We start from the raw sequence: 14,831 nt of genomic DNA, 5'->3' as shown, positions 1-14,831 counted from the left end.
TTTTTAAAAAAGTCTTAAAACTATTTTTAAAAAGATTTTAAAAATATAATAAATACATAATACAATAAATATAATAAAATATATAGCAACATAACATAATATATAATACATTTGCAGTTAAAAGGGTATACACACACACACACACACAGAGAGAGACACACACATATATCTGTCTCTGGTTTTGTTTTGTGTGTGTGTGAAAATGTTATTTGGGGCTGTGGTGTGTGTGTGTGAAAATGTTATTTGGGGCTGTGGTGTGTGTGTGTGAAAATGTTATTTGGGGCTGTGGTGTGTGTGTAGAAATGTTATTTGGGGCTGTGGTGTGTGTGTAGAAATGTTATTTGGGGCTGTGGTGTGTGTGTAGAAATGTTATTTGGGGCTGTGGTGTGTGTGTAGAAATGTTATTTGGGGCTGTGGTGTGTGTGTAGAAATGTTATTTGGGGCTGTGGTGTTGCTCATGATGAATACCGTCTGCGCTCACTCTTTGCTGACGTGCACTCGATGACCTGCGTGGGACGTTCCAGCTGATACACGTGAAGATCTTTGTACCTGCAGGAACACACGGATCCTCATTTTAGGTTGTTTTTTTTTGGTTCGTGTTTTTCGGGGCCCTCGCTGAAGCTCAGCTCTCACTCTTGGCGTGCTGCTGGTTACTTCATAAAAATGCTTCATTTTGAGACGGAGAATAAAAAATCATTTTATTCTCTGTCTCAAAATAAAAAATAGAAAAATAAAAAGATTTTTAGAAATATCACAATTTTAAGCTCTTGTTTGTTGTTTGTTTTTTGGAACAAAAATGTTTGTTGCACATGACGTGTCTGCGGACCATCAGAAACGGGTTCTGTTGGTAGAGCGGGCGCCCCATGTACAGAGGCCACGTCTTTGCTGTGATAAATGTTGTAATTTGGCAAATTTGAAAGGAAACAAACCCTGCGGCCGACAGGTTTGGAAGGTTTGAAAAATGGCAGTAAAATAAATATAACCATTTAAAGCTGTAAGGCCCTCTCAGCTGATAAAAACCACAAATATCTAACAACAATAATAATAATAATTATTATTATTATGTTTATTATTAATATTATTATTATTATTATACAGAAGTAAATTAATACACAAATAGTTTTCAAAAAAATTCTGAAATCCATAAATGCATAAAAATAAAAGAATAAATAAATAAATGAATAATTAAATTCAATTAAATAAATAAATAAAACCATAAATAAATAAATAAATATCTTTATATCTTTAAATTTTTAATATATATATAAACATATATGTTGTTGGTCAAATGCTGACCAGGCTCTTCTGTATTTTTTTTTTCTTTAAAAATCAGTGGTTCATTTAAAAAAAAGCATCAGAGCTTAAAAAATAAATGACAAACAGTCCCTAAAGTGATGCTAATTAGATAATTAAATGTTGATGTTGCACTTTTTTACTCCACAGCTTCACTTCAGTTCTGCGTCCTGTGAAATCACACTTTAATATTCAATAATTACTCATTAGGGAAGTTTATGTTCAGCTATTTTTAGGGTAAAATGCTGTGACACCAGAGTCCTGCCAAACACGCCAGTGTCTGATGCTTCAGCTGTCAGCGCGCGCACACCTGACCGACACACTTCATGTTTTTCTCACCAACATCACCAAACATCAGCTCAGCGTGGATTCAACCCCCGCAGAAAGCTTCCCGGAGACAAAATGTTGCGTTTAACCCTTTAAGCAAATGTGCTTACTTCCTGTCAAACACAGGGGAGAAACGCGCAAGAGCCGCGAGACCGCGAGACCGTTCCGGGCCGCGGGAAGGTCTGTGAGTAATTAAAAATGAACTTAATGAACTTTAAACTGTCGAGGAAACTTCTCTCACGTTTTCAGGGACTCCATGAACCATTCATCCAAAACCTGCTCAGAGTCCGGCGGCTCCATCTCAGCCGCGCAGTCCGGGACCTCCGCAGACGCCCCGCGCAGCCGCTCCGCGCAGCCGCGCGCAGCCACGTGAGCGGATGTTTGGCCTGCCGTCAGCTGCGGTTTGACGTCACAGCGCCGCCTGCTGGACAGGAGCCGCGCGGACTCAGTTAACCCTTTCAACCCCGAGCGCAGCGGCCTGGTTTCTTCTCACAAACAGAGAAAAAGAACAATGAGACTCAACAAGCTACGACCGAAAAAGGAGCAACACAGGTAGTTTTAGAAAACAGGAAATTACCTGTAAAAAGTGCTAAAATGATACAAATCAAAATGTAATAATAATAATAATAAATTTAAAATAAATTTAAAATAAATAAATAATTACTATTAATATTATTAAAGACAATTACTTAAAAATTAGAAGAAAAAAATACAAATGATATGATGATATGTTATGATCATAATCATAATGATAAGAAATAATAATAATCAGTATTTTTCCATAAATATTTCAGCTTTAAGTTAGTTATAAATTCATTTTTTAACACACTGCATACATTTTATTTTTATCTGGTCATTTATTATCATGTTACGCACTATAAAGTAAACGTAAAAGTGCAAAAGTATTAGCATCAAGACAAACTTAAAATTACAGAAAATAAAAGTCTTCATTCTGCAGAGTGGTCAGAATAATATGTGCAAAACCACTGTATTATAATACAGGAAAAAAATAAATATGCTGGAATAAATACAGAAATATTCAAAAATGCATTAACAAACAAAATTTTTAAATGTTTAAAAAGTTACCACTTTTTCTCTTATACAATAGCTGAATAATTTCAGTAAATAACATCAAAAATAATTTCCTGTCTGCTGTATCATTGTGCTCTTACAGGCATAAATAGGTTTCTGGTCCACTCACAGACCACGCGCCCCCCCCGCTGTGCTGGTTCAAATGTCTGAGATTCGGGCGGCGCTATCTTGCGATGGTGATGTCACTGAGAGCCAGATTCTGCGCAGTAGCGACATGTTTCGTGGCGTTTATGTGTGCTGATGACAGAACATATTAACACGTGGAATCATAAACAGTTTTAATATCAGATTTTGTTCGAGTTTTTACAGTTTTTATGGACAACGCAAACACGGCTCCATCTCAAAAATGCAGCATGATGGGAAATAACGATGTGTGGAAACGATGCGATTCATGAACAGACGTCAAATCACACGATATTTTTTTCTTATTCAAATATTTCAGATTCAAACAGAATTTTAACGAGCTGGCAGACAGAGAGGGAGAGAAGCAACGATTACAGACAACAACACGCCGCCGCTCATCGACACACGTCTGAGCTGCGTTTCATCAGCAGCTGCAGAGAAAACCTTTACATTTCATGGAAGAATTACCGCAGAAATATTACCGTCACAATACATCTCATACACACAACAAAACTCCAGGACTTTTCTACAAATCTTTAAGGATTCAAGGATTTTACTGATAAACGCTCACAATTTAACCCTTTGAAACCTGGATCGACATTGTTTTCCTTGTGCTTCAGACATCGTTCAGAATTTAAATTTCGGATTAAGATGTATGAAATTATTTGGGGAAAAAAGGTTGGGAAAATGTCTATAAAACTATAACTATCATGATTACATATTTTAAATTATTTAACTGAATTATTACATTTTTAAGTCACTTTTTCAGGCAATTTATTTTAATTAGTTTTATTTATTTATTTATGTTTTTTAATTGTAATTTTCTTGTAATTTTTACCAGTTACTTGAAAATTTTTGGGTCATTTCCTCTTCAGTTGCTCATTGCCTTGTTCCCATGTTTTTGAAAGAAATCAAGGCAATTTGCTCAGGTGTCAAAGGGTTAAATAACAAATCTGTTTTGCATCAAACAAAAGCTGATGGTCCTTGAAAGCTTTTCAATGGAAATCTAAAATAAATATATGAAAAAGTTTCCAACATGTTTGGGATCTGTTTCTCACAGATTAAAATGCGAGTTTCATGATTAAAGCTGCACTCATCAATATTTCATATCAACACTGGATCTCTGTTGTGACGCACGTCTTCCTCGCAGTGCTACACTAATTATTTTATTTGTAGCATCATAAATCAAACGTGACTGATCATTGATCATAACAGTGCCTTGATAATAACTTTGGGAAATAAAGACAAAGATTTTAAAAGTGACTGTTGTGAGGTTTTAAAGCACTGAACGTACACAGTTTCCTACCTGAAGATGCATTTCACCGCAGATTTCTCTCTTAATTTGCCCGTGAAAGGCCGCTGAAGTCATCGGAGTAAACTACAGTTACATCCACGTGGTCGTTTGCCTCCCAGCACCAGTCCAGCTTCTATCCGTGTCTGTGAAAATATGGATCTCTACAATCAGTTTACGGATTAGTGTCAACGATCAACATCTGACCAAACGTCTCCCCTCTGATCCTGATTTCACAGAGGAATTGTGGGTTAAAAGCTTTCTCAGAGTTACGTGATGCAATAACAGCTCTTATAGCTCCTGCTGCGTCATGAGGGAGCCAGTTCCTGTGACCTCACAGCATCATGTGACCTCACAGAGTCACGTGACCTCACAGCGTCACGTGACCTCACAGCGTCATGTGACCTCACAGCGTCATGTGACCTCCCTTTTGGAACACCAGCGTGTTTCCATTAAGCGTTTTTATATTTGCAGTTTCAATTTGCGCAATTTAAGGGTTAATGGAAACCCGCCTCCAGATGACCTTTGACCACTTAGATGTAAAATGTCAGAACTTCATGTTATCCTGGTAGACAATTGTGTGAAATTTGCGTCCGAATTCTGGAGTTATGTCTTAAAACATGTTTCATGGGGTCATCGTGACCTTTAACCTTTGACCGGCAGATTCTAATGAGTTCATTCTTGAGTCCAAGTGGACGTTTGAGCCAAATTTGAGGAAAATCCCTTTAGGCCATCGTCAGATGCAATGTTCATGAGAATGAGAAGAACGCAAGGTCGGTGTGACCTTTGACCTTTGACCACCACACTCTGATCAGCTCATCCGTGAGTACACACGAATGTTTGTGCTACATTTGAAGAAAATCCTTCAAGGTGTTCATGAGATATCGCCTTCACAAGAATAGACCAGACATACGGACTGACAACCCAAAAACATAACGCCTCCGGCCCCGGCGATGGTTGCCGTTGGTCGGCGATGGTCGGCATTGGTTGGCGATGGGCGGCGTGGAAACAGGGATCAGCCGCAGAAGTTTCTAAGTGTGTGTGTGTGTGTGTGTGTGTCAGAGTGAGTCCACGTGTGGACATCAGTCCTGGTGTTTCCCACAGACCCATCTGAGCTGCTGCTGGCCTCTGAGGTCTGTGGGCTCCGACGTGGAGAACCAGCTGCACTGGCAGGCGTACGCCCGCAGACCACTCCTCCTCCTCAGCTTCGCTCGCAGCTTCTGGCGGTCCGGCACGTTGTTCCTGCGCACGCACGCGCACACGCGCACACACACACACACACACACACACACACACACACACACACACACAGACCCGTTACCATTAACACCATATCACACTTTAAATGTGATTAAAAAAAGTATATTTAATACATGAATTAAAAGTTTCTCTCTGTTGATCAGACACTGGTTTCCCTCTGTGTTCGTGCGTTTGTGACGTGGCGTCGGCGCCTCGTGCTGTAAAGTCAGCGTGTTGTCGGCGTTAGTATTCTGGCTGCTGCAGAGTTCACAGTTTGCTGCAGCTAACAGACACAAACTCAAATGGGACTCTGCTAAAGGTCAGCGAGAGCTACGAGGAACAAAATAACCAAATATATCATTTTTTACTGTCAGTTGTTTCCATGATTTCTGACAGCTCAACAGCTCAGGTATCATCGAATTACGAGGGTCGATCATGTGCTTGAAACTCGTAAATACGATATTTCCGAGGAGCAAATGAAGGCAGCGTGAGTTGATGTGTTTGGTAAGTTTGTATGACAGGCGGCTGTTTCTAATTTTTAGCATCGTGCTGTTATTTCTTTTTTCACGGCTGGGAACTGGTTTTAGATTTGGGTTCTTGCGGTGTTCGGCTCTGACACAAAAACGCCTCAGCGTGTTCGTGTTGTGGTCACAGTGAACTGCAGCAGCTGAACTATGAAATAACTGTGAAACCGCATTTATGTGAGAATGTGGGAGTTAAAAAAATCAACCTGAATGTGAAAAAATAGATATTTGTAACTTAATTTGGTTTAATGACTCACTCTGCTCATAACTGTAACATAGAAATATTCACTAAATGGTGTTTTTGTACATTTTTTAATAATGAAAGTTTCTATAGCTCCTCACTTGTTTCAGGTGAAGTGGATGTAAAACAGAGAATGACGTCTGTGAAGAAGAAAAGTTCGACTGCACAGCTCAATACTGCCACCGTGTGAACAAACGGAAAAACATCAGCAAAAAAACTCTTTCTCTTTCTGTCTGAAACTGATTTTACCTGAACTCATTCACCTCCAAAGACTTGATTTAATACAAAAAGAAAGTACCATACATATTATTCTGAGTGGTTATAATTCTTGAAATTTGATATGGACAAACTCTGTTACTAATGATACCACTTCGACATTTTTATGAGTTCATACATTTTTAAAAACTTGATTGTGCTCCTCGTGGTTTCTGAGATAGAGCCATTGTCTTATCATACTTTATTTAGTCTTTGGACACATGGGACTATCCTTGCTTTTTTTATTTATCCTTTTTTTTATTGTAGAAAATGCACGAGAACGAGCCATAGAAATGTGTGGATTTTAATTATTATCTGTGCACATTTAGGGCTTCTATTGATTCTATATAAATAAAAGTTGCACAGAACTATTATTAGAAATAGAGCAGGCGAAACTTTGACTTAAGAGGCCATTCTCACTTTTCAAAACTCAATATTCAGCATGTAGCAGTACAAAAGCATGTCAAATTATTTTTTTAAGCACTAGTGAGGGACTTACAGGTTTTTTTGGCCTTAGAGGAGGGTCATCAACTTTAAATAACTGTATGTTGTATTTATTTTACCGTTGTTTTTATTTTACATGCCTTCAAAACCCAAAGGCCCGCAGGTCTGAAGGGCATGTTTTCTTTAAAAAATATTGTAAACATCTTAGCCCTTTTTTTTTCTTTAAACTTTTTTGGTGATTGTTAAAGAAAAAGTATGTCATTTTCTTTCTTCAAAAAGAATACAATTTTGAGGGTTTTTTTCTGAAAATATGTTGGCGTTGGCAGTTAAGACCTCACACATTCAGATTTAAGGGTATTAATTTTAAGGTAATATTTGAAAGTTGAATTTAAGACATTTTAAGACCTTTTAAGGACCTGTAGACTCGCTGGTTTCACCGTATCCACGACATAATATGTGCAACATTTTTCTCTGGGGATTGAGAAGAAAAAGTTAAACGGCCACAACAGAAGAATAAAGGACAAAAAATGCGCCTTTTTCTGCTGAAATACAGAATAATTTAACATCTTCAGGGACAAATCAAGAGAGACAATCAGTCATGGTTGAACTTTTGGTCAAAGCTGGCAAACATAAGTAACCAGTGTGTTAACCAGTATGTTAACCAGTGTGTTAACCAGTAAGTAACCAGTGTGTTAACCAGTATGTTAACCAGTAAGTAACCAGTGTGTTAGCCAGTGTGTTAACCAGTAAGTAACCAGTGTGTTAACCAGTATGTTAACCAGTGTGTTAACCAGTAAGTAACCAGTATGTTAACCAGTGTGTTAACCAGTAAGTAACCAGTGTGTTAACCAGTATGTTAACCAGTAAGTAACCGGTGTGTTAACCAGTATGTTAACCAGTAAGTAACCAGTGTGTTAGCCAGTGTGTTAACCAGTAAGTAACCAGTGTGTTAACCAGTAAGTAACCAGTGTGCTAACCAGTATGTTAACCAGTATGTTAACCAGTGTGTTAACCAGTAAGTAACCAGTGTGTTAACCAGTATGTTAACTAGTAAGTAACCAGTGTGTTAGCCAGTGTGTTAACCAGTAAGTAACGAGTATGGTAACCAGTATGTTAACCAGTGTGTTAACCAGTAAGTAACCACTGTGTTAACCAGTATGTTAACCAGTGTGTTAACCAGTAAGTAACCAGTGTGTTAACCAGTATGTTAACCAGTGTGTTAACCAGTAAGTAACCAGTATGTTAACCAGTGTGTTAACCAGTAAGTAACCAGTGTGTTAACCAGTATGTTAACCAGTGTGTTAACCAGTAAGTAACCAGTGTGTTAACCAGTATGTTAACCAGTAAGTAACCAGTGTGTTAACCAGTATGTTAACCAGTAAGTAACCAGTGTGTTAGCCAGTGTGTTAACCAGTAAGTAACCAGTGTGTTAACCAGTATGTTAACCAGTGTGTTAACCAGTAAGTAACCAGTATGTTAACCAGTGTGTTAACCAGTAAGTAACCAGTGTGTTAACCAGTATGTTAACCAGTAAGTAACCGGTGTGTTAACCAGTATGTTAACCAGTAAGTAACCAGTGTGTTAACCAGTGTGTTAACCAGTAAGTAACCAGTGTGTTAACCAGTAAGTAACCAGTGTGCTAACCAGTATGTTAACCAGTATGTTAACCAGTGTGTTAACCAGTAAGTAACCAGTGTGTTAACCAGTATGTTAACTAGTAAGTAACCAGTGTGTTAGCCAGTGTGTTAACCAGTAAGTAACGAGTATGGTAACCAGTATGTTAACCAGTGTGTTAACCAGTAAGTAACCACTGTGTTAACCAGTATGTTAACCAGTGTGTTAACCAGTAAGTAACCAGTGTGTTAACCAGTATGTTAACCAGTGTGTTAACCAGTAAGTAACCAGTATGTTAACCAGTGTGTTAACCAGTAAGTAACCAGTGTGTTAACCAGTATGTTAACCAGTAAGTAACCGGTGTGTTAACCAGTATGTTAACCAGTAAGTAACCAGTGTGTTAGCCAGTGTGTTAACCAGTAAGTAACCAGTGTGTTAACCAGTAAGTAACCAGTATGTTAACCAGTATGTTAACCAGTAAGTAACCAGTGTGTTAACCAGTGTGTTAACCAGTAAGTAACCACTGTGTTAACCAGTATGTTAACCAGTATGTTAACCAGTGTGTTAACCAGTAAGTAACCAGTGTGTTAACCAGTATGTTAACCTGTGTGTTAACCAGTGTGTTAACCAGTAAGTAACCAGTGTGTTAACCAGTAAGTAACCAGTATGTTAACCAGTAAGTAACCAGTGTGTTAACCAGTATGTTAACCAGTGTGTTAACCAGTAAGTAACCAGTGTGTTAACCAGTAAGTAACCAGTGTGTTAACCAGTATGTTAACCAGTGTGTTAACCAGTAAGTTACCAGTGTTGTAACCAGTATGTTAACCAGTAAGTAACTAGTGTGTTAGCCAGTGTGTTAACCAGTAAGTAACCAGTGTGTTAACCAGTGCGTAACCAGTGTGTTAACCAGTGTGCTAACCAGTGTGTTAACCAGTGTGTTAGCCAGTGTGTTAGCCAGTGTGTTAACCAGGGTGTTAACCAGTGCATAAACAGTGTGTTAACCAGTGCTTAACCAGTGACGAGGAGCGACAAGTAAACGTAGTTTTAAAGGGCTCACAAGCCAAAAAGTTGGAAGAGGAAGGACAGGCGTTACAAAACAACATGTAAACAGATGCGTGTGGTTAAGAGTCTACCTCTTAACGTGTTGTGTATTTTCATGTGTTGCTGTGAAGTAAGCGTGTGTGCACGCTCACCTGAGGAACAGGTAATCACAGGACGAGTCCCACTCGCAGTCATCAAACATCAGCACCCGGAAGTCACAGGACGTACACCGCAACTGGTCACATGACCTGTGGATACAGTCGTTACCGCTTACAGAAGCGCATTTTATTTTAGACGGACTTCCTTTGTAAAAGTGACTGAAACAAATAAAGGTGTGTTAGGAACACACAGTGCCTCTGAGACGATCTGTACACCTGTCACCTGCACACCAATAGCCTGTCACCTGTACACCTGTTACCTGTACACCAATAACCTGTCACCTGTACACCAATAACCTTTCACCTGTACACCAATAACCTTTCACCTGTACACCTGTCACCTGTACACCTGTTACCTGTACACCAATAACCTGTCACCTGTACACCTGTTACCTGTACACCAATAACCTGTCACCTGTACACCAATAACCTTTCACCTGTACACCAATAACCTTTCACCTGTACACCTGTCACCTGTACACCTGTTACCTGTACACCAATAACCTGTCACCTGTACACCAATAACCTTTCACCTGTACACCAATAACCTTTCACCTGTACACCTGTCAGCTGTCACCTGCACACCAATAACCTTTCACCTGTAAACCTGTTACCTGTACACAAATAACCTTTCACCTGTACAGCTGTACACCTGTCACCTGTAACAGAACAAAATCAGTTTTTCGCACCTCTTGGATGTGGCCGTTCCCACGCCATTTGTGACAGAGCTCCCGCCAACGAACACAGGACAGCACCTGGACACACACACACACACACACACACACAAAACAGATTGTCTTTAAACAAAAATAAAATCAAATTTAGAGTATTATTCACAGCAGAGACACCATTAGAAATATAAAACCTGCTTTTCATTTTCACACACACATATTCTGCAGACAGAACACACTCAGACTGTAATTCAGGTGGTTTATAGTGAAAAACAGCAAACACTCAGCTGAATTTATCACGAGTCAAAGACATCTGAGCTCCAGAACTGTGACTGAACACAAAGTTACAAAAAGAGTCAGCCGAGTGCACGTTCTCCCTCTGATTAACCCTTTAGGGCTCCGCTTTAATATCACACACACTCATACCGCTCTGCCCACAAAATAAGCTTTTAAATCATTTTCTTACTTTCTCCCTCCAGACTGAGACGACAGTCTTTTCTCCTCTTGTGATTCTTTGGGAAACTGCTGAGTCTGAAATAAAAGGTGAAAGGTTACAGACTGGCCCCACATTGTAAAAAAATATTTTTTGTAGTTAAAATAATTTATTGAAACCTGAATAGATGTATAACCACCCGTCTGTTTGTCACTTTGCTTATACAACATCCACGTGTTCATTTTCAAACCCAGCTGTCTGTGCAGTTCTGTTTTTCATATTACAGCAGCATGGTCATAACGTTTGGTAGAAATAATTTTGTTCGTGTGCTGTGTAAAAATACAGCTTTGAGAGACTGGCACTTCAGCTGAGTATTTCTATTTTACAAAATTAAAATACAAAAAAAACCCAAAATTTAATCTACAAATTTTAGGATTCAATATTTTTGTTTCAGGTCTTTATATTTACTTCGATACCAGCAGGGAAGAAGACTGCGAGCACCGATGTACAATGACATTCAATTATTAGTACCTCAGTTAAGTGCTACTATTTTTTAATATTTTAGTTTTAAACCAGCATTTAAATCAAAATGTGTACCCTTGTTTGTCTTATTTAATAGTTAAACTTCAATACAAATGTTTTTGTAACCTTTAGTTGAGGGGAATCATCGCAGTCTTCCTCCAGTAATTCCTCCAGGAGGGCGTCGATGTCGTCAGTGACGCTGCTTATCGGCTCTGCAGGTTTTGCAGCACTAAAATCAGAGGAAACAAAACTATGAATAAATGTCAAACATTAAACATGTCGAACATATTTATGATTCATCCATTTAAAGCTTACACACACTGGACATGTTACAGGCTGATTCAAGTATTTAATGATGTTTAATAAACGAGGTATCCAGTATTTCTCAGGTGTTTTAGTCCTGGTAATTTAAAGAAAGCAGCATTCAGAGCTTCATGTAGAAAATTAAATATGAAAAATATGAATAGTATTTTGAGAGGAGAAAGTGTTGGTATGATTTCTTAGTATTTCTTTTCTATATTATATTATCTACTGATGATTTATTTGTTATTCAGTTAAAAATGCATTTAACCCTTTGAAACACTGTGCAAATGTGTGATTTCTTTCAAAAACATGGAAAAAGGGGGAAAAATAACTTTGCATGAAATGTTTCACAAATTGCAAAAAAAAGTAAAAGGTGACAAGAAAATTACCTTAAAAATTATCTAAAAATAGAGACTCATTAGAAATTTAAAAATATTTTTGACATAACTGAGCAGCAGAACCACATTGTTAGAAAATTACAAATGAATGAACTTTGTAACCTTTTGCTGCCCTATTTTGGGAATAACAATCAAAAAGCTGTTTTCAGCAAATAGTTACCCAGTGAGAAATGTTCCAGTTTATTAAGCTATTTTATAAGATAAAGATAGGAGGAAATAAAATGTCTCTAACATACTCTTTATATACAGTCTGTGGTCTCTAATGAGAAAAGGCACCTGTTTGTTCACTTTTGGATATCTTTATAACAAATGTAACGAATACAAGACCGTCTAATAGATTACATATATATCTATATCTATATCTATATATCTATATCTATATATCTATATATATCTATCTATATATATATATATATATATATATATATATATATATAAAATATAAATATAAACATTGTTTTGCGGACATTTGTGTGTAGTTGTTAGTGGTGTGTGTTTTTTTTTCAACACAAGTTAAATTCAGTACTTTTCTGCATCTTCACGGAGCTGGGAGTGTAACTATCTGTTGTTTAAACCCGTTATGGCCCGAATTTAAAACTATTTAGACGTTATTAACAGAAAAGTTACTTTAATGTAAAGTGGTTCAGCCTCATACAGCACATCCCTCTGTTAGCTCAGCTAACACTAGTTAGCCACGTTAGCATCGCTTACCTGTGTTTTCTTTGCACTTTGTTTTCTTTCCCGCATTTTCCCGCCTCGCTCGGGTCCGCGCGAGCTGAGCACGCGACAGAAAGGTTTCTACAAAACTTCTTTTCCACTTCGTCCAGCAGTTCGTCCAGGTCGTCCTCTTCGTCCATGTCAGAGGCTAACAGCTAAGCTAACGGCTGAGCTAACCGCAGCTAGCAGAACGCTCGGAGCGTTCGACGTTGCTATGTGACGGGACCGGAAACGGAGCGACACCGTTTTCAAAATAAGTGTTTCGAACTTTGTTAACGATTGTATAAAATTGACTGCAGAGGATGCAAAATGAAACAGTTAGGGAATGTTCTCTATTTATCAGAGGAAGACGGCGAAGATTTGGTTTTGCTCCCCTCAAAGGTAGAAATATTTTTCTTTGAGCTCTCTGAGTGACTTGGTGTATGGAGGACCACGAGTGTCACAGAAATGGTAATAAAGCAGTTAATTAATAAATAACTAATTGATTAAAATAGGAAGTGAAATGTTTTTTAAAATCTTTTAATCTCTTTAATCTCTAAATAATAGAGTAAACTTAAGTAGTTTTTTATGTTGGTATTTAAATGAGAAAGACATAAAAAGAGGAATTATAAAAATAATTTACAAATGAAATATTGATCATCTACACATAGCCTATTTCAGCTTTCTACAAAAACAACATAAAACAGTCAATAACTTCATCATTTAAAAGACATATTTTAATCCATAGATATATAATGCAATTTAAAATCTATTTCAACATGCAGTTTAAAAAATAGTTAAATAAATGGAATCACAAGTTCAGTGAGAATATGGATCATAATCAGACATATCTAAAAAGACTGTTCAATGAAATTGGGAACAAATGCATTAATACCTATTTAAACTCTACAATTAGTCACTATGACATTACATAAAATAATACATTAAAAAATAACATTCCCAAGGTATTTGTGTTATTCGTAACAGTCACTGACTACACTAATGAATTGTGGAAATATTGTACAAATGCATGTGCAAAAAAATAAATAAATAAATAAAAATCGTCTGACTTTGACTTTTTCAAACAAATTTTTGTTTGTCTGGTTTGGACTTTCAGATAATTTCTTAATCACTCCCAAAGAGATACATTCAGATGTTACTGCAGCCAGACTGAGGGGTCGGGAAACATAGAAAGAACTTTTCGAATATACACAGGGATTTGTATTTAAGTAACTGTACATTTATTTTTTACAGCATGTTTTAATTTTTCATTTTATTCTATGCTATTGTAAATATTTGTGCATATTTAATATGTGTCTGTGTGTCAGGAAAGCTACTACTGTCACGAAATTATGAAGCCATGTGTTGTAAATAAATTAAATTACTTGACTTTGTAATCTTATTTATTTTATTTTATTTTTCTGAAATTCACAATTTGATCTAATCAACAATAAGCTTTAATGCTGGCTTTTATCTGATTTGTGTTTTATTTTTGACATTTATGAATTATAATGCTTTATTATAATACAAAGTAGTTGAACTCCATATTTCATGTTATGGTTGTTTCGCTTTGACATGCTCCTTGCATTTCTTACGCTGCACTGTAACCTTTATATTTTTATTAATAACCCAGTTTTTAGCTTGTTTCTATTTTCTATTCTTTACATCTTTACATTTTTAATTGTATTAAAATGCCCTTTTTTATGTATTTCTTTTGCAACATATCTCGACGCTGTTGATGTTTTTTGGCACTTTGAATTTATTTGCTGCTGAGATGTGAAATAAAACTAATATAAATGGAAAAAAAACTCGCCTTGCCTTTCTTAAGAGGGGTTTTATTTTGAAAAAGTGAGCGGAAGTACTGGTATTTATCATCCCGTTGGGCTTTGCGTTAGCTCCGCGCTGCGGCTAACGCAAATGTTAGCAGATTTTGACGCAGCTGCGCAGTTAGATGGAAGTGAAGCTGAACTGAAGTATTTTTGATGGAAAATTAGAAAAACGTAAAGTTGACGTTGTCGGCAGGATTCGAACCTGCGCGGGGAGACCCCAATGGATTTCTAGTCCATCGCCTTAACCACTCGGCCACGACAACTAGATAGCTTCATGTTAATTCTCAAACCGAATTTAGACATTTTAATGAGTGAAAAGGTGATTTTAAATGGTACA

The 14,831-nt window shown here is 37.2% G+C and overlaps 2 protein-coding genes and 1 non-coding gene across 4 annotated transcripts in view; all 3 read right to left on the bottom strand.

The window, feature by feature from the left end:
• The window catches only part of wdr73 (WD repeat domain 73), a 53,373-nt gene extending 51,319 nt beyond the window's left edge, over window positions 1–2,054 (bottom strand). The window contains exons 1-2 of the mRNA XM_088084859.1: window positions 1,862–2,054; window positions 482–549 (exon numbers count right to left, since the gene is read on the bottom strand). Of these exons, the coding sequence (XP_087940985.1) occupies window positions 482–549; window positions 1,862–1,920 (127 nt within the window). The 5' untranslated portion in view covers window positions 1,921–2,054. The remainder of the gene's footprint in view (window positions 1–481; window positions 550–1,861) is intronic.
• Window positions 2,055–2,418: 364 nt separating this feature from the next.
• cfap418 (cilia and flagella associated protein 418) lies at window positions 2,419–12,896 on the bottom strand. Of its 2 annotated transcripts, XR_015778034.1 has the most exons (7): window positions 12,681–12,896; window positions 11,395–11,497; window positions 10,780–10,844; window positions 10,332–10,397; window positions 9,637–9,732; window positions 4,142–5,368; window positions 2,419–2,949 (listed from the first exon to the last, which is right to left on the bottom strand). XR_015778034.1 is itself a non-coding variant. In XM_088084864.1 (6 exons), the coding sequence occupies exons 1-6, from the start codon at window positions 12,824–12,826 to the stop codon at window positions 5,209–5,211; spliced, it is 636 nt and encodes a 211-aa protein (XP_087940990.1). In that variant the 5' UTR covers window positions 12,827–12,896; the 3' UTR covers window positions 2,974–5,208. The 2 variants fall into 2 exon arrangements, 1 of the variants encoding a protein (XP_087940990.1); XM_088084864.1 differs by lacking the exon at window positions 2,419–2,949 and having other exon boundaries at window positions 2,974–5,368.
• A 1,779-nt stretch (window positions 12,897–14,675) lies between these two features.
• Window positions 14,676–14,757, bottom strand: trnas-aga (transfer RNA serine (anticodon AGA)). The gene has a single exon. It is a non-coding gene; the product is annotated as a tRNA-Ser (tRNA).
• Between the last annotated feature and the right edge of the window lie 74 nt (window positions 14,758–14,831).

Source organism: Plectropomus leopardus, chromosome 11 (genome assembly GCF_026936395.1).
Source record: "Plectropomus leopardus strain MGB_pleo_1.0 chromosome 11, ASM2693639v1, whole genome shotgun sequence".
Taxonomy (NCBI): Eukaryota; Metazoa; Chordata; class Actinopteri; order Perciformes; family Serranidae; genus Plectropomus; species Plectropomus leopardus.
Note: the sequence above shows the minus strand (reverse complement) of the source record. Positions and strands in the feature narration are given on the sequence as shown.